At 32.5% G+C, this 19,503-nt stretch overlaps 2 protein-coding genes across 4 annotated transcripts in view; both read left to right on the forward strand.

Annotated features, from left to right (window-relative positions):
• LOC106638546 (protein pangolin, isoforms A/H/I/S) overlaps positions 1-19,503 on the forward strand; it is a 288,519-nt gene that overhangs the window by 198,177 nt on the left and 70,839 nt on the right. The gene's annotated exons all lie outside the window — the stretch shown is intronic.
• LOC111643309 (uncharacterized) lies at positions 9,923-11,597 on the forward strand. Its single transcript, XM_023390900.2, has 4 exons — positions 9,923-9,979; positions 10,068-10,092; positions 10,140-10,246; positions 10,329-11,597. Exons 1-4 carry the CDS (start codon positions 9,923-9,925, stop codon positions 11,595-11,597), a joined length of 1,458 nt encoding a protein of 485 aa, XP_023246668.2.

Here is a 19,503-nt window from a genome sequence, read left to right on the forward strand (position 1 = left end):
TAACTATTGTCTTTTAAATAATGTATTACGGACCATTCTGATGTTTGCAATTGTGATTTTATAGCTTTTACGTGTAGCATTTTTATGAATTAGTAAACTTGTATTATTTCCAATTAAGTATGCATGAAGTCCTGTGAAATTCTGGCATGTCTGCACTTTTCTGGCACCAGACAGCGTCAATGCACTTGCATACAGCAAACACGGGTAATTCCCCGCTAACTGGAACAAAAAATGAATTTATCTGATACTTGGAAAATAAGTAGCTTGCAACTTAGTATACGCCTTTGAATTTGTATAAAATGGATATTTGTTGACAGTTAAGACGCCGTCAGTTATAGTGAATGAACATGAATTTGATGTCTTAAACATATTTTTTTGTAACCTCCCGTACTGTAATAACTGCAATCTACTTGATTTATTATTGTTTGACGATTGAGTAAAGTATGGTAATGCTCTTGCGCTACTAGTGCCAACAGTCACTGGAATACTGAATAAAGCTTGGGAGACTTTGAAAAATAGTTTCAAGATTTCTATAGAATCTGGCCTTCTATGGATAAGGAGCTGTATTCTAATATCTCTGATTCACCCGAAAGAACTGAGTCGAGTAAAAGAAAACTTTCGTTTTTACTAGTTTTTATTCAACACAGTTTGTACGCGTCAAAAATGAGAATACACAAGTAATTAGCATTTTTTAATACCAAGATCTTATGGAGATAAAAATTTTTGTTAGCTCTTTTGTTAACATCATATAATTAGAAGAAATAACTATATTCTTATAAGCACCATTTTGTTACTGACCACATAAGTATTTAGATATTAGTTTGTGAATATGTATAGGTAATTCAACACCCATTGGAATCACAAAAAATGTATATTGTCAAACAAGTACTTACCAGGAGCAGTCATAGCTTAGTTGACAAGGCCGTCTGTATTAGCTCAGTTAAGATGCGGGCTGGAGCGCTGTTTTAAATCCTAGTTGGATCAAGTTTGATTTTAGAGAATTTCTCAGATTGTTTTCCCGTCTGAAATTTGTTATCAAGCTTTGCTACTGTAATACTAATTCGTGATGATTATTGGTATTCATCAACACGTAGTTCAAGAGAGCGTGAAAGATTAAATACATATTGTAAATCACAAGAGGTACGTAAGGGGGGCTTTTTAATTAGAATGTTTTCTGTGCTTTGATGGAAAAAAAGTTGTTTCTTGACTTGAAAACTCTACATCTTCTAAGGCAATCCTCTGATTAATGTCCTTTCTCAGAAATTATTTTACTCCAGGGTACCTTCTCGTTTTAGAGGTGGTAGCCAATAAGAAGAAGCAGTTCGTGGACGGGCATGTGGCTTAATACGAAGGTGCACAACAGCGTATGCACGCGCCCTTGAAAGAAGACATCTTGTGTGGATATAGAAATGAACAAGGAAGGGAGTTACAGCCACTGCGCATTTTGTTTAAGATAATAGGAAACTGAAAATGAAAAGAGAGAGAGAGGGAGAGGATAAAAAAAAGGAAGAGCAGGAGAGCATTTTGTTCGCACGCTTGCTGGACACTTCGCTGGAGTGCGAGGAGAGAGTATCCACAGTTATGTATGTCGTGAGTGTGGGCTGGGGAAACGAGGCAGAATTTCAGTCAAAGAAGAAAGAGCACGAATTAGACAGACTAGCAATATACTTATACAACTCTGCTTGCTGATTAACAAGCCCTTACGAAAAAAAAAGTAAGCGTATAGGAAAGAAGAAGGAGGTGGTGAAGCCCCCCATTACTAGAGAACTGGAGGGAGAACGTATCACGTTATGTGCTGGGCGGTGCCCTTTGCTCGCGTGCACTAACACTAACCCGAATCAATTTGCTGCTCGACAGTAATAGCTTGGGCAATCTCGGCGCTCCTTATATGCTCTACCCGTAACTCGTAGACATTGTTATTATTTCACGTAAATGGAAATTGTACGAATGAAAATAAGTTTGAAATTTACTTTTTTTCTGTATTTTCATAAATGGATACAGGGTGACTCTTATCCCAGTTCATGTTCTCTCTCTTTTTTTTTTTTTTAATTGCTTTTACCAATATTTTTTCAAACATTAAGAGTTGAAGGATATTTGAATGTATACGAAAGTACTCATAAATAAATGATAAAAAATAATAACATACTCGTGTGTAACCTAACTACTGTCGTCAGAAGACCGTCTTTCTGAAAATTGTAAAAAGCACTGATATAAGATGTACCGTCCTTAAACAGTCCAAAATATTTGAAAAAAAAGTATGTTTTTGTGTGGAATAACGATTTTTTTTACAATTTTCTTGTCTACCGCATTGAGTGTCCCTTAATTATTTTTTAACAACTATGTAGCAGATGGTAAAATCAAGAATTTCTTAATTTTTAAAAATTAGAATAACTTTGTTTATTTATATACAATCATAAAAATTAAAAATATTGAGCAAACATTGAAAGGCTAATAATTTTTTTTTTAATAAAAAATTACAATCAGATTTTAAATTAATAATCTGTTGTTTTTTTTTATCACAATCTAGCTTTCTGAAATACATTAACATTTTCATAAACGAATATAATAAAGTTTTGCTCATTGTTGTAAGTTGTAAGGTCGAGATATATATTACTTAATAATTTTTCGTAAAAACGATCGTACTAAAAAGAATAGAATAAACGCTTTCAAAAATTTTCATTGAGTTTTTTTTATCGGATCTTCGGACAGCTATTTCACGATCATTTACGTCAGCTTACCACACTCAAACTTACCTACAGTATACAAAGTATTATTTCTAACCGTTAACGACGTCGATTTTCAACAACTTTGAATTTATGTAAAATCAAGTTTAATTCTTGGATGAGAAAACTTGTTCCTATTTCGATAAGGAATTTTTTTTTTAATTTTTACATGAATTGTATGATAGTCTCTTTTTAGTTCAAGAGTATATTTTAATATTAACTCAAACAGCTGTATGATTTTTGCGAAAATTTAATTATTTTTTAATGAAAATTGAAAATATATTGTCTTACTATGAGCGAAAAGCCCTATGGGCGCACTTTGTACCCTAAGGCTGCACTTTACGTTCTTTAAACACTTTGCGTCCAAGAGTAGAAAATAATGATCGGTCGAAAAGTGTACCCACGGTCATACAATACGATTTGGCGCTCTTGAAGATAAAAATAAACGTATAGAAATACCCTTTGAGAGCAGTTTTTTTACTTTGCGTCCATGGTATGAGAACTATTATTATTTTTTACAGAGACATGTATACATTTCATGGTGTGGTTTCCAGTGTGTATTAAAAAATACAATTCTCCTACCTCGAGCGTTTTTGAGAAACTGGTGTGCCCTCGGTAGTAAAAGTAGGAGTCACCACATAAGCGCCGTCACTTCATAGCTACCCCGCTTTGCAGGTCCCTTGGGCCGCAAAATAGCCCCAGAGACGATGGTACTTATCTGACCAAAAACTACCATTTTAATCGTACATAAGACCAATGTTTGATAAAATGGCACTCTAAGTACTTTTTATCCACTTGAGTCAAGAGAAATATTACAAAAATTATTGGTAGAAATTGAACCACATCCCTTAAAACTCCCTCTAGTTAGGAGACAAGTAGGAGGAGACTGGATATAGTTGTGCCACTTTTTCCTTTAAAACCCATAGCTTGGAAAGTATACCACGTAGTTGGATGAAAATTTCTAGATAGTATAGATTAAGTATTCCTCCATCCAAACAGAAATCTTATTAATGTGATCGAGATGCCCTCTTCAGGATACCTAAATAGCCTATGGAGGATCTACTGAGGCAAAGTTACAGCTATTAGTAACTTAAGCTACTTTGCCTTAGTAGGTTTGCTGTAAGATACCTATAGAGATCCTCATGAACAAAAGAGGTATACTTAATAGATTTCTGTTCAGACACATATGTGCACCAAAATTATGACGAGGGAAGGTTGTGCCAGTACCTGGGAATGGTTGTGACGGGTTTAAAAAATACTCCTATACGGTCTGAAATCACCTTTATTGCATGTAATATCTTACACAACGCAATGTAATATTTTTTTTAAATAATGTAATATCAATGTAACATATGATATAAAATCTGTAACCATTAAATCGCTTGCAACTAATAAGGTGTAGGATTGGACTTGTAATTATATATCTTAATGTAACAGTCGCTCGGTCAAAAAAGTTAACTAAATTCCCATTAATTTTCATACAAACGTTGTTATAATTGTGTCAAAATACTTAAAAAATAATTCAAAAAATTATATAAAAATAACTGAAAGTACCACTACCATATGCCTACCCTGTCATAATCGTACGCTGAAGATTTGTCACAACATTACCCAGCGTACTCCTTTGCAAAAGAAAAATCACCCCAAAAATACAAAATAACTTACGTACACAAATATCCACCGCTATTTGACTAATAATGTTAAACTTATTACCAGAAAAAAACACTCATTGCTCTAAGTATATATGTATGACCACTATTAAAAACAGAAATCTAATAATTTACTCTTCACTGATCAAAAGTAATGTAGGCTTGTGATATGGTTGTTAGGATCACGCTATGATCACCATGATCACCATGATTAGGATCACCACGGTTAACCAAAACTATGGTGAAATACATTCAGACTCATGCTACTCCTTCCTTATATTGCTGCCCCCTATTATTTTTTTATCGTGGCAACGAATAAATACGCATCCGTATAGTTTGCCTGTGATAAGTGTAGTTGTAAATTTATTTCTCGATAGTACGTTAAATATTAGTCATTCTAGTTTTTTGAAATTCTACATTGGAATATGAGTGTGGGAAAAATGAATTTCTTTGGAATAAAAAGAGTCATCGAGATCTTGAAAGTCAAATTCGTAAGATGCTTCTTATGTGAGAAAAAATGAAGGTTTAAGGTTTAGTTAAAATAGCAAATTCTTTGAATTGCATCATATAAAAATACTTTAACGTACGCATTGTAGCCTAAAAAATGCAATGTTTTATTGTACGTATATTATTTTCATACAGGCAATACATAAAAAAGTTTGAACAATAGAGAAGCTCTAGCAGTGTGGTTGAAATTTGTTTCTATGCCAAAAAACTATCAACAACAACTTGCAATCTTAAAATTTAAATGCAAAAGACTCCATGATAAATTTCATCAAAATTTACTAATGGTTATGATAATACCTTATTTACTTCGTCAAGACTTAAATAGCTATTTTTGTAAGTGTAGATTAAGTACACACTCATTTCAGCTCTTTTTCTAATGCCCAAAACACTTCGTAAAATGGCTTGGGCACCTTTTATTCAAATGATAAAAATCTTTGGAGTATGTATATTACATGAAAATAAGAAATGCTCAGTTTATTTGCAACAAAGAAATAATATGGTAACCACTTCGTATTCGAGAATACTGCTTCTGAAAACTTGTTATTTTGACACGTAGTTTTAGCAGAATCATCACAAAATTCAGTACAACTTTGAAAGTAAATGAGAATTCAGGAATTATTAACAATACTATTATTTACATATTTTTTTATAAAGAATTCATTCAGGTCTCACAAACATTCGGTTATCCACATGCCTCTATAAAGAATGACTTTCTTAGAGTTATTACGGAAAATGATTATTCTATCAACAATAAGATCATCATAAAGTACCGTTTTGTAACTGTTGTTAACATAGTGTAACTTAAGTACAGAAAAAAATACGGCTTATAAAAATGAATAAGAAAGATTATTTTTAACTGCCTTCTTCCACGTTGTGTTAATTATTGTTGTTTACTGAAAAATATTCTAATGAGAAATTAGCCTATTATTATGAAAGTGGAAAAGTTTATAGGTACGCATAAACTTATTGTCAAAAGTAAGTGTATTGATCACATTTGGTGGGATAATAAGGGGCAAATAAAAAAAGAAACGAAAAAAAGTAAAAGGGGAGAGCGTATTGTATTTTGGCATAAATAGACCATGCAGAGCAGAAAGAGAGCGAACAGGAGGCAGACTGGCAATTCGATTTTCAAGGCGCACCCACTCGCTCGATTAGCCCTTTCTTGATGCTGCGCATTTTGCCGTCTTACTTATTCCTCGTCAATCGCTCCTTGACTACGCGCGATCCGTCTGCCTGCCTGCTTTTCTATAGTCATTGTAGTCGTTGTCGTCGTTTTCGCGCATATAGCTACATACTTTCTAGTAAAAAAAAAAAAATAAAGGAAACAGCCACACGGCGGGATTTCGAGTAGTTTAGAAGGAATCGAAGCGGCAGTACCGGTATTATGTCTTGGTACAGCCGGAGCAGAGGTCTGGAAACAAGAGAATGAGAGACGGGGTGAAGTTGGAGGGGAGTTGGTTGGTCGCGATACAGCGTACCTTGTTTTGGAATAAAAGAGTAATTTTCCGGCTGGTGAAGCACCGATAATAGGGTTGCAAACTGCCGAGTCGACTGGAAAGTGATTAAGCACACATGATAGAGCTTGTAGGTTCCGCCAGGATATTACGATCCCTTTATCTTCCCTCTCTCTCTCTCTCACTACCTTCTTCCACCTTTCTGTCTCTCTCGCTCTCTCAATGATTGATACTATAACACTTATGTGTATGTGGCTGTACTTGCATGGGCCTTGAGCTTATGGTTAAAAAAATATTTTATTCTATTTTATGTTCTCTTTATGTCTCTTTCTTGAAATATATGTATGTGCGCACGTATGTGCGTGTGTGCGTGTGTGTCAAGTATGCATGCATGCAAGCATGTGCATGTATTTCTATGTTTTTTTCAAACTCTTTCCTAACGTGATCACTTCCCATGCTTTCAGCCATTTCCTTAAACTCTCATTCGATTTCGCTCTGTCATTCACTTTAGGTTTCTATGATTTTGATGTCCCATTTCCCATATCCCAGTACATTTTTGGATTAAAATTGAGGGAAAAGGTCCAAGTCTACGCGCGACAACTCTACACACCAAACTTTTTGTATACTAGGGGGCTGCGGCCCGTGCGCGCTCCGCACGACAACCCCCAAAATTTAATCAAACATTTATTTTCTGTATTTTTAAAGAAAAATACAATAATTATATCTTTGTTGTCATACGTAATATTGTAATATTTATCAACTTACAAATTAAAATGACTTTTCACTGATTTTTCAAAATCTCATTTTCAAATCTACCTACGCTTGATCAGTCTCAGCCAATCACACGACGAATAAACAGGCTTCATTACGTGACCCATCGTTTTTTAAAGATAGGATTTACACCTATTGGATCGTATCGGTTAACATGGGCGTGTAGAGTTTTCGCTTGGACCTTTTCCTAACATTACGTTATCGTTATAAGAATATGAACTGTCTTAGATCGTCAGACCAATGATGCAGTCACTTGAGGCAGTAAATTTAATATGATCTTATTATAATATTCCTCAAGTTTTGCGTGATGATCAAATATTGATTTCACTTGGGTATACTATGCCTGTCATAATTCAAAAAGGCCTAGCAGCAAAGTTTCGAAGGTAGAAAGGTCCTAATGTGGACAACGGACATTATTGTAGAGATATAGAACATCGTCTGTTTCGAGTTTAAATTAAAAATCAAATGGTTTGTTACTTAATAATACTTATTAACATAAGTTTGTGGAACAGTTCTCACAATAAATGTTTTAGGTAAACTATAAACTAACTTTCAATAAGTCTAGTAATAGGAAGAGTGTTGAACTATAAGTTTAGGAATTTAGTAAATGTGTATTATACGGTAAAAAATCGCAGTTCTATTAACTACATGAAAATACAAGGTATCTATTTTTAACAACTTATTTATATTAAAGTCAATATTACTTAGTTTGATTTTGTTAAAGTACGAGTACTAAACAGTATTATACTACGAATGTCATACAAAATGTATGCTGCGCAAAAAAAAAAAAAAACTTGACCGTTTTTATATCTTGATTTCAGAACTTGTTAAGGCTACAGATTCATTAGGAAGAATACTATTCATTGCCAGTGTGTATAAGGGTTCAGAAATTCCTTACAAAATATGAACTCAATAAATCAAACTTACCTAACATTTAAGGTTTGTAAAAAACTATTTTTAAGGGGATATCATAACTTTTCAGGAAAATACCATTTTTAAATATTTAATTTAAAAAACCTAATGATATTAAATGTTGCTCATATTAGAAAGTACTAGATAGAAACGAAGTCTGTAAAACATAGCTACGGTGATCAACAACAGTCCCACTTAATTTCTACGAAAATTTATTTATTTAAAGATCTTTCAAGTATATTTGAATGCAGTTCATTTTTAGAAACAGTTTCTCAATTCACCAAATAAAATAAATTGTCTTAAAAAATAGAGTTTCGGGATTTTTATCTAAGATGCTCTTTTCTTTTTTTTTTTTTTTTTATTAAACTACTTTATCATATCATTCTTAGCAATTTTTCTTGAAGCTTCCGACATAAATTTAATTACTTCGTCCAACAAATTTTTTAGATAAAATACTTAGTAATTATAAACTTAAAAAATCCTAAATTTGTTATTCATTCAACAACTTTTAATCATTATTTTTTTTATATAATGATAAAATCCAAATATTCTGAATTACAGTTATTTAATACCTGAGGTTTTCTCACAGTAAACAACTATTTATCACGAAAATACGTACAAAAATCGTAAAAGTGGTATCTAAGTTACTAAAATAATTGTTTTTATTAAATCATTTCCTACTTTACTAGTACTTAAAAAATTGATTATTAATGTATAATTATTTACTATCCAAATCGCTAAATCAAATAAGGCTTAGGTTTACAGCTTGTTATTTAGGTCACTCTGGAAAATTATTAGTTTCCAATCTAATCGATCAGATTATGTTGATACTGTTACAGCTGTGTTACACGATTCATTTTAAATTGCCAAAAAAAGTATACTAAAAAAATAACAAAATTTATTACTTGTAAGTATTTGATTTATTTCAAATTTTAATTTAGATACTGAAATTAATGATCTCGCATCTAAGGCACACGAAATTCAGGGTTAGGATAAATGGGATATTGAAGTATTCTTGGTTTTACATTTTTATTCGTTTGCAAAATTTTTCCACGGTAGATGTCCTATCTTAACAACACTTCATCTTGTCAGTCGTTGTTTGAATGGCTGGGTACATTTTACATGCTTATAAGTGAGCACATATACATTTGACCTTGATTAGCCACATATATCTCATTATTTGTATTATTGATCATTTAGGGAATGATTTTACTGTGAGAGAGTCATATCCACCACCTCCCTCTTCTGAGGCATCGTTGCGTCTTCCTATAAACTGCATATCTGCATGCCACGGTGAAATGCTATATACCAGTAGCCTATGTATATAATATCCTAATGATTAGTTCATATTAAAAATACCACCTAGTTACCCGGGAAGAAGTGAGGGAACGGAGTCTCGAACCCGAGCTCTCCAGGCAGGAAGCAAGCGCTCTACCATCTTAGCCACTGAGAACTCCCAACACTGCATGCTATCATCTACTGTGAATTTGTGAAATTACGAAGTACCTGTAGCTAATATCATACTGTTGGTAGCTCTGCTTAATTTTAAGAACACGTCAATTCCAACTATGAGGCTCTTTTACCGTCAAGCTTGAATCAGATGGCGCCAGGGCACGTCGCGGCTGTCATGGCCGTCGCACTTACACACCGTCAAATTTACAGTTGTGTATTGTGTTCGTGAGCCTATCTGTGTAATGAGCAAAGCAGAAGACATAACCTTTGTAAATGATTGCTGTTGTTTGCAGACAATTTTTGTTTGCATTTACGTTTAAAGATAGTAGGAAAAATGAAGTGCAGTGTAATATCCTGCGATAAGAAAGTGAAATTTAAATTTCCTTCTGATAGTGTGATAAAAAAAAGTGGTTCGAAGCAATTGGGAGACCAACATTTTTGCCGCTCCCAAGTCATGGCTTATGCCTCGACCACTTTGATCCAAAAAATACCATTAAAGAATCCTACAGGAGTAAGTTTAAAATTATTGGATTAAATAGTAAACAGATTAATTAAAAGTTACGTAAAATATTTTTATTTCAATCTTGTATTTCAACTAGGTGGCTATAAACTCCGAAATGAAAGGTTAAAACGTGGAAGTGTTCCAATACATTTTACAAATGTTATTGAAGAAAATTCTGATGGTCAGTTGAAAGAGCCAGTAGGAAATTCATCAATATTATCAAATACGTCTACACTACCACCGAACATTGAAGTGCAAGCGAAACAACCTGTTAATGTAAAAATATGAATAATTTACTGTGTATAAATATATAATCTAGTAATACTGTGTGTATAAATTTATCTTTTCTTAATTCTAGGCTACAGAAGCTTTTAATGAGGACCTATGTTCAAATGAATCTACTGCAGAAGCATATTCATCAGATACAGCTGATGAGCAAAGTTCGCCCACTTCAAAATTAGAATTGTATGATGCATATGAAAGCAGTTGCATTAATGCCAGTGATGTTGTGATTGTCGATCAAGTCATTGATCTAACTTTAATTGATGATAGTGATTCAAATATTAAATATAACATTGATTCATACGAAGAAGAAGTTTATAGTTACGTTGAGACGATGAACATTGATAAAATAGTTGACTTGCCAAGTGACGTTGAACAAAATAGTGTTGAAAATAATTTAAAAGAATATCGATCAATGTCATCACAAACTTATTTAGCCCCACGATACACAATAACAGACTTTAAATATAAACCCAAATCATTACTTCACTTTACTGGACTAGACAATTATGAGAAGTTTTTAACAGTTTTATACTCCTTAGGACCAGGTGTTCATGAACTGAAATATGTAAGAAAAAATATAGGAAACTTGGAGATACCCGATCAATTGTTTCTTGTTTTATGGAAATTAAGACTGTATCCAAAAGATATTGAACTGGCAGAGCACTTTAATATATCTGAATGTGCTGTGGGGAACATATTTATTTCATGGATTATCTTTATGTCACAGAGGTGGTCTCTTATTGATTTATGGCCTACTCGAGAACTTATAGATTTTTATATGCCAGATACATTCAAAAATAATTATCCAACTGCAAGGGTAATAGTAGATGGAACTGAGATTAAAACAGAAGGCTCGAGCAATCCTGACCAAAAACAGTCAACGTTTAGTCATTATGAAAATGCACCAACTGTCAAGGTACTTGTAGGTGGTAGCCCAGGTGGATTGATTACATACGTTTCACCAGCTTATGGTGGATCAACCAGTGATCGTCAAGTTATTGAAAGAAGCAATTTACATAAGAAGTGTCAACCAGGAGATACTGTAATAGCTGACAAAGGTTTCATAGTTCAAGATATATTTGCCCCATATGATGTGACAGTTGTTACACCTACTCCATTAGTGTCTGGCTCGTTACCACATAAAACTATTATGAAAGATAAAACAGTTTCAAAGCATAGAGTACACGTGGAAAGATTCATTGGCCTTCTGAAAACTTTTACAATTCTTTCTAGTAAATTAAATCATAATTATGTTCCTTTGTCATCTGAAATTGTTGGTGTGTGTGTAATGTTGACTAATTTTAAAGAAAATATCATAAATATGTTTAAGCCTAAAAAGTGATGTATTTTGTATTAAGTGTTTTTTTTTTAAATTGTAAATAAAAATAAAAATGTATACTTCTGATCAATTTATTGAGAGATTGAACACATTTGTTTTTAAATACATTTCTCAAATGTAACAAGTGTATTACATACAATAAAGCATTATTCAATATAACAATTTAACATTTGTACTTGTCATTTACTTATTATTGGTAGTATAATATATTACTAATACGTATTGACTGCCTACGCATAAAAAATATTTATACACCATATTTTAAATATGTACTAAAAACAATCAATCACATGAATTTTTAACTTAGATTAAAGTACATTATTAATATGTAGTGACTACCTGCGCATAATAAATATTTAACACAGTATTTTAAATACTAAAAACCATCACATAAATTTTCAACTGAAGAAAATAAAATAATATGAATATTTCTTTGTGAAAAAAGGCAGTTTCATAATTTTTGTATAAATATTTTTCAAGAAGAGCTGGTTTCAAGTAATAAGCATAAAAGTTATATAATTTTAAGATCATTTCAGTGATAAAAATCTCATCCCTTTTTATCGGAATAATACAAATATCGACAAACGTGTAGACTATAAAATCACAATACTGCCTTCCAGTAGCATACAGCTGTCCTTGAACCTGATAATGATACGGATGGTGAATGTTTAATTGCAAATTATTATTACTGTCTCTTTGAAGGTACGGAACTGTCTTTTCATTGATTTTCATATGTCTACTAACGTAAGGACACTTTACTTCAATTACTCCTTCATCAAATAATAATCTATCTGGACTAGCACCTAGGTAAGGACGTTCCAAAGAAACAAACAACCCACATGTACTTATTTCTAAAGAGTTATCGGGCATTTTTTCAAATTTGTCTACAGCAGCTTGCTCGTAAATCTTTCCATGCTCTGTAGCTTTTGAATAAAATGGTACAGGATTCATAATCTTCTGAACTAATGATTTGGCACCTTCTGAATTTTGGTATTTGTTGCAACACGAGTGAAACAAGCTGGCTGTTAATCTAACGCTCCGCTGAAATTCCCATGCTTTACTGCTACTTTGCTTTCTTGTATCCAATTCTATTTTATCAATAATCTCTTGAGATACATTAAGCACATTCAGTGATTTTAAGATGCGATTCACGATAGATGTTTTGGAATAAAAAGAGTGATCCCATTCTACAGCATATGTGTTAGCTGGTTCCACTCTCTGTTTTATTGACATATTGCAATTCACTCCTCTGGAAACTACCAAATTTCTGAAATAATTCCTATACCATATCTTAAAATCTTCAGTTGGTTTATAACAAATCACTGGTAAAGTTCTTCGTCGAAACCTTTCAGCTTTTATAGGAGATCCTGTATACTTTTTTCCTGGGTGGTGAAAAGTTTGTAACTTTTGAGTGCACGTCTCTTCAAGTATTATACTCTGCTTGCTCGCAAAATCTTTTAAGCCTAAGAGCAGTACTAACACATGCTTACAATGTGCTTCTTGTGAATGACCAACAGGACATTCACAAGAAGAACCTTGTATTTCTCCATCCATAGTTAAACTTACATCGACAACATGTTGCATATGCTTCTTCATTTCAGCTTTACAAGCAGCTTTTATATAATAATATGTTGCATCTAGAATAAATATTTTCAAGTTAAGTTTGCAATTATTTTATTTATGATGAATGATTATATGAAAAATAAGTAACAGCTATCTAGAATTTAAATTATAAATTTTACCTAGTACTGAATATCTTACATAAAATAAAAAACCATTGTTGTACAGATTGTTTGCTTTCTCAATGGATCTATCAAATTTATGTAAAAATGCTGTTAAATGATGCTCAGTAAAAGCAGGATATAGGCTTGATGAATTTATATCTTTATAATTAACAGCTAATGGAGTTTGAAGTACGTCATCTTGCTCCATTGGCTCATACCCAAAATCCTTATTTTTATCATAGAAAGTTAATCTAATAAAAAAATACATGGATCATTAGTAAACAAATACATAAATAGCCTTGTAAATATAACCTAAAATGTACACTTACCTGTCCACGAGTTCTGCATTTCTTCCACTGACTCTTGCTCCTTTCCCTTTTAAAAGCTTTTTCAATTCTGAAACTTTTAAGCTCCCATAATATTCTTTCTTGTCTTCCTTATTCATTTCAAAATTTCAAATATTGCGCTTTACCACTACACTTTAATTTCCTATGTACATACAATACTGAAAAGTAATGTTGTGTGAGTGAGACGGCCATGACAGCCGCGACGTGCCCTGGCGCCATCTGATTCAAGCTTGACGGTAAAAGAGCCTTATACACAGGAAAAATTTGGCTTGCAGCCAACTTAACGATAAGACTATTTCTCGGACACTGAGCCTGAAAAAATCTTGTTTTGACCATTTCGAGATACATATGTCTCGTTTTCGTTGTTCTAACGACTTTTTGACCCATATTTTTTGGTAAAGTTGTGGAGTAGAATAAAAGAGACTAAATTATACCAAAATATATCAGGAATACCGCCAAAAATAATTATTTTTGAGTATTTGAAAGTACGAGTATGCAAATCAGAAGTAAATAGCACGGTCACCGAGGCGTTGTCTGCTTTCTCAAACCTACCTCGTCGCGCTCCCGTGCGACTTGATTTTCGAAAGAAGTTGTTTTTTTCATTAAGGGAGTTCACTCGTACCTTACCTTTTTGACGCATAAGATCAGCAGTATTGTTACCTGCACGACTATATATACAGATATAACGTGACGTACTAACGGTAGCTGTCAAAGGAGAATTATTTTAGTCACGAATTTATTGCTCATTCCGTAAGCCATGAGTGAAGATGAGACTATAGCTACGTAATCACCAAGTTTTTAGGTATTTTCAAAAAAAATTTCCAATCAAATCTTGACGTCGATTATCCAGATATTACAGGTTATGTATTAGAACAGTACTGATTCTCATAAGACTGCATGTTGATAGTTCAAAAATAAAATTATCAATATCTCACTTTATAAGCCATAAAGTGACTTTTTCACAAACTAATTAATCTCTGTTCAAAAAATTATGAATATTTTATCATTAATTCTCTTAGCGAGTGAACTCCCTTAACGTATCAGAAGAATCTTGGCGCCGCTATCGTGTAACTATATCGTATAACTTAGCTCATCGTCCGACCAGTGACACGTGAGTTGTAACACTCACGAACTCTCACGTATACCTTAGGTAATTGTGGCGTATTGTAATTTGTAAATCGTATCGTTGTGCGTATAAAATTATATTTGAATATCTTTTAGTCTGTTGAGGCTGACACAAATAATCAGCAAAATATGGCTGTATTAAACGAAGAAATACTAATACTCCATGTGTTATTATTTCTTTAACATCGCCTCAACGATTCACCGCTCAACATATTTCTCATTATAAACGTAGTATGTTCAGGATTGAAGTGAATTTAGTCCACGTTTATACATTAAACCTATTCTTAGAAATTCACCTTGACTTGTACATCTTTATTTCTCTGCGAGCAGTCACACTGCAAATGTAAACAAAGACTTTCACCCATGTTACAGACAATTTTTATCTTTTCTTAAGTTCTCTTTCTCTTTCTATTATTTTCCAACATTATAGTTTTACACGAGCCACTGCTCTGCGTAGCAGTACACATATATGCTAACAAATACATATCTGTTCGCGCACTGCTCTGCGAAGCAGCCTAATGAGTCAGTCTGCTTTCGGCGCGTACAGCTAAAGCAACTCACAGTACTCGCTTGCTATATGTAAGGAGGCTCGAGACTCGACGCCTTGCATATACATATAGACCGCGTTGTCCAATCTGTAAAATAGTCTGTAAATAAATAGTTCCAACAGTTTTATTACATCACAGTCTTCCTTCATATTTTTGCTGCTTCTTCGTGTGCTTTCGAGTGCACGAAGAGCATCTATGCACAAACCTTATCCAGATCACTGTAATGAGCTTTTAAAGCTCAGCCACGCCAACCGCAATACAGTCCACTACAGTCAAAATCCAACATAGTAGTACCAAAGAAATTGTTATTTCTAAACACTTCGTACCTTATTAATTTTTGTCAGCAATTTACACTCATTGAAATTTTTTTTCTTATTACAAACACTACATCACTATTAACTACTTACTAACTGTATTTTGGATTTTTCAAGTATGTTTTTACAGAACGATTTATATGTAAAATTCGATGTAATATCAACTTTTGAAATCAGACTTTTTATCTAAAAGTAAAGTAATGTTCTATAATAATAGTATCTTATAAAACAACTGGTTTTGCTTGATATTATTGTAATTAATAAATTTGATATACAAAATTATTATTGTTTGATGGTTCTTTATTTTTAATGTTATAGTATACATTTAGCACTGTATTCGTATGAATTTCATGGTCACACGATCACATGAAATAATTTTGAGACAAAAAAAGGAAAAAAAAGGATACGTAACATGGATAGAATTTGCAGAAATTTTTTTAAGTAAAATTTTTATAAAACTTTTAAAAATATTATAGAGTGCCAGGAAGATATGATGTATACTTATATTTACACACATGCAAAACGCGCGCGTGCATACACATGTGCACATTGAAAAAAGAAACTTACGTTTGAGATAGACCAACTAGCGTTATGTTTTTCTGTTAAAGCTATCTAAGGCATAATGAACGACGTAATCTAAGCAAGTACAAGCAGAGAATACATCCTGTTTGTATATTTTTGCCGTGGGGGTAGAAAAATGTATTTTTTTTTAATATTACAAAAAATTTTAATTAAAGTAAAGCAAAATATTACCTTAAAACGTACATAGGAGATTAGGAAATATTCGTCAAAATTTTTTTTCAATTTTTGTAAATATGTTTTGAATATGTTTATTCAATAGTTAAAAATATTGTTACATTTTTAAATATTTGATACTGAAAAATTTGATTTTATGTAAACATGCTATATTGTAGTGCGGTTAATGATGGTTAAGAGTCCCACATCATAAAGGACCAAAGAAAATTCTCCCCAAACTCCGTACATTTCTCTGTTACCGTACAGCTACAAATGTAGCCTAAAAATTTAATGTTTTGTTGGTGTACGTTAATTTTATTAAAATGCACCATAAAAATGTGCTATAAAACTTTTCTGACTGAGTCTAAGATACTTCAATTTACCCATTCTTATGACTGCTGACAATTGACTATTGACTTTTATGGAAGAAATTCAGCACAGTTATTAAGATATTAATTTAATTAATTTTTTACAACGATTAACATTGTAAAATAATAAACGTAAAAAATGAACAACTGCTGTCCTGATCTAGTAAACTCCAATCGTATCTTACTATTGCCCCAAACCAGGTATGGCACTAGAGGTACAGTCTAACTTAAGGAGGCTTGGGCGTTTGGTGTCATATCTATTGAGGGGCCCCTGTGGGATACTTGTCATACAAATGATTCTTTGTAAAATTTTTTTTATAATCATTTTGATTATACACGTGTGTGAACAAAATAGCAATAATACGCGGAAAAGTCATTGGGAAAATCGATATTAAAAAATTTATTAGTTTTCCCGAGGTACCTTGTGTAAAGATGACGGCCCTGCCACGATAAAGCTGACAACACTGTACTCTCTTGCTCTCATCTGCTATTATATACCTATACTTGTGTTAGACTTAGATTTTCATGCTAGTATGTTTATGAATGTACAGCGCATGCGCACTTACAGTACCTGAACAAAACAATTCTCATGTTCGATGTTTTCCTCGCTATTTTCTCAAAATTTAACGTGTTGGTCCTATTCTTTTTTTTTAAATAATAGATTCTTTATACTTTCAAGTACATGTACCAATTTAATGTGTGGGCTCACAGCTTTTTATTGCGGTACGGTAGTCTATTGAATTTCGGGTTCCGTAAGGTTGCGTGTTAAAATGACGAATTTTCACAAGCGATTTTCTCGAAAATAAATGTGTTGACCTACCTATTTTGTTTTCCTAAAAAAATCTAGCAAACTTTATCTATATAATCTCTGAATTTCAGACCTAGCCAGCATTTAATTCAAAATCGTCCAAGCCTCCTTAAATAGCTGACGATTGCATTTGTTTGCTTCGTACAGGTGTATTGGTGCCACCTGCTGCCAAAATGTGCGTGGGTTCAGGACTTTTGATAAATCAATGCACAGCAAATGTCAAATAATACAAGTTTACTAACTCATAAGGATGCTAAACGTGAAAATTTTAAGAAATTACAATGACTGTGAACATCGTATAGGTTGGTAATATAAATTTTTTAAGGTAGTTCACTCGGCCCAGTGGTACTCCACTCAACGAAATGGCATAAAGATCATGCTGTTTTGTAACCGTACAAGAATTAGTTGATAACCTCTGTGCTCTTTTTTTGTTCACTTGTTGCGCAGAATGACAAAACCAGAGTTCTACGCATCTGTCAGCATAACGCTCTATAGCAACTGTACTGTAGCCTCTCTCTCACGTGGCTCATATAACGAAGCAAAAAACTACGTGATTTAGATTAAAATATCTCTTAATCTAGTACCGATTGCTGTATTTAACAAAATCACATCTTGTTTCTTGTTTTCTAAACTGTTACATACTAGTTTTTTAAATTTCTAGAAGAGACACTTTTTATATAGTTAGATGAAATATCAGTTCTTAAGTGTGTTTCCCGTATACTCGTGTGTAAAGAGTGTCAACTTTGAACTTGAATATCTTGAAAATAAGTACCGCTTGCTACCTAAAAAAAAATATTACAATATCCGTTGAATTCTTAATGATAACGTACTAAAAAAAATCAAGTCTAGATGAAAATCAATTTTTTGAGTGAACTACCTTAAGCAAAAAGTTACACCAGTATTCATAATGACGAAATAAAACAAAAAAACAGCATCACAAAAATTACTAAGTCTAACGTGTTAAACATCGTGATAGTATGATTTTTTCTATACAATATAGCAAATTGTGTTAAAATTATTTTCAAATATCCCACATTCAAAAATAGCATTTACTGTGTGACATTCTAACTCCACTGCATTACTAAGGTAAATGTCCCTATTTTGTGGAATATGTCCCTATTCAATTTTAAAGATAATTCCATGAATAGAGACAAAGTAGTACATAACTTATCTTTTGAACTGTGCGTATTATGGCACCAAACTTCAACAAGGAATTTATATACTTCTAGTAAATAAATGACCGATATATAATTATTTTTATTAAATAAAATAGTGTTTTGCAAAGTAAAAAAACTTTGATTGTCTTAGAATATTACACTAAATTTACGTTTTTTTAAAAAGTTTCATAAATGGGGACATAATATGAAACAATAGGTACAACGTTTTATAATTATGTACATTTTATAATATGTCTTATAATTTTTTTATAAAATAAAGTATTTTAACAATTAAGAATCATATTTAAAAATTAGAATAATAATGGTAAATTTATAGCGCGCCAGCTAATACCAAAATTTCTACTGTTAAAGCTCACAGTTAAGAAAAAAAAAATCAAAGAAGTAAGTACGATAAAATTTATGGTCACAATAGGGACATTTGTCTTATTCAGTATGGTAAAAATGACTATATTTGAAAGTAATTTTATATGACATTTATGGGTATACACACCGATTGAGTTTCAAATTTTTGGTTAAACTATTGTAATCATTCTGAGAAACGTATTTTTTGATTTATAAGGGTTAAAAATTAATGCGTTCAAGTAGTGTTGAATCGATTAATTAACTGTGGTCAACTCAATGATCCACAAGAAACCCTTTGATTGTTAACTTGATAGTGGGCATCATAAACAGTACACGTTCCCTTATGTACTTTATTGTCTCCGTCCATACACCGTGCTGCCCTAATTTTATACTCCCAACCAATGTTAAATCTTATGGAAG

The sequence above is a fragment of the Copidosoma floridanum genome, unplaced genomic scaffold (genome assembly GCF_036245765.1).
Source record: "Copidosoma floridanum isolate Cflo_tuat_1 unplaced genomic scaffold, Cflo_Japanese_pri ptg000021l, whole genome shotgun sequence".
Lineage (NCBI taxonomy): Eukaryota > Metazoa > Arthropoda > Insecta > Hymenoptera > Encyrtidae > Copidosoma > Copidosoma floridanum.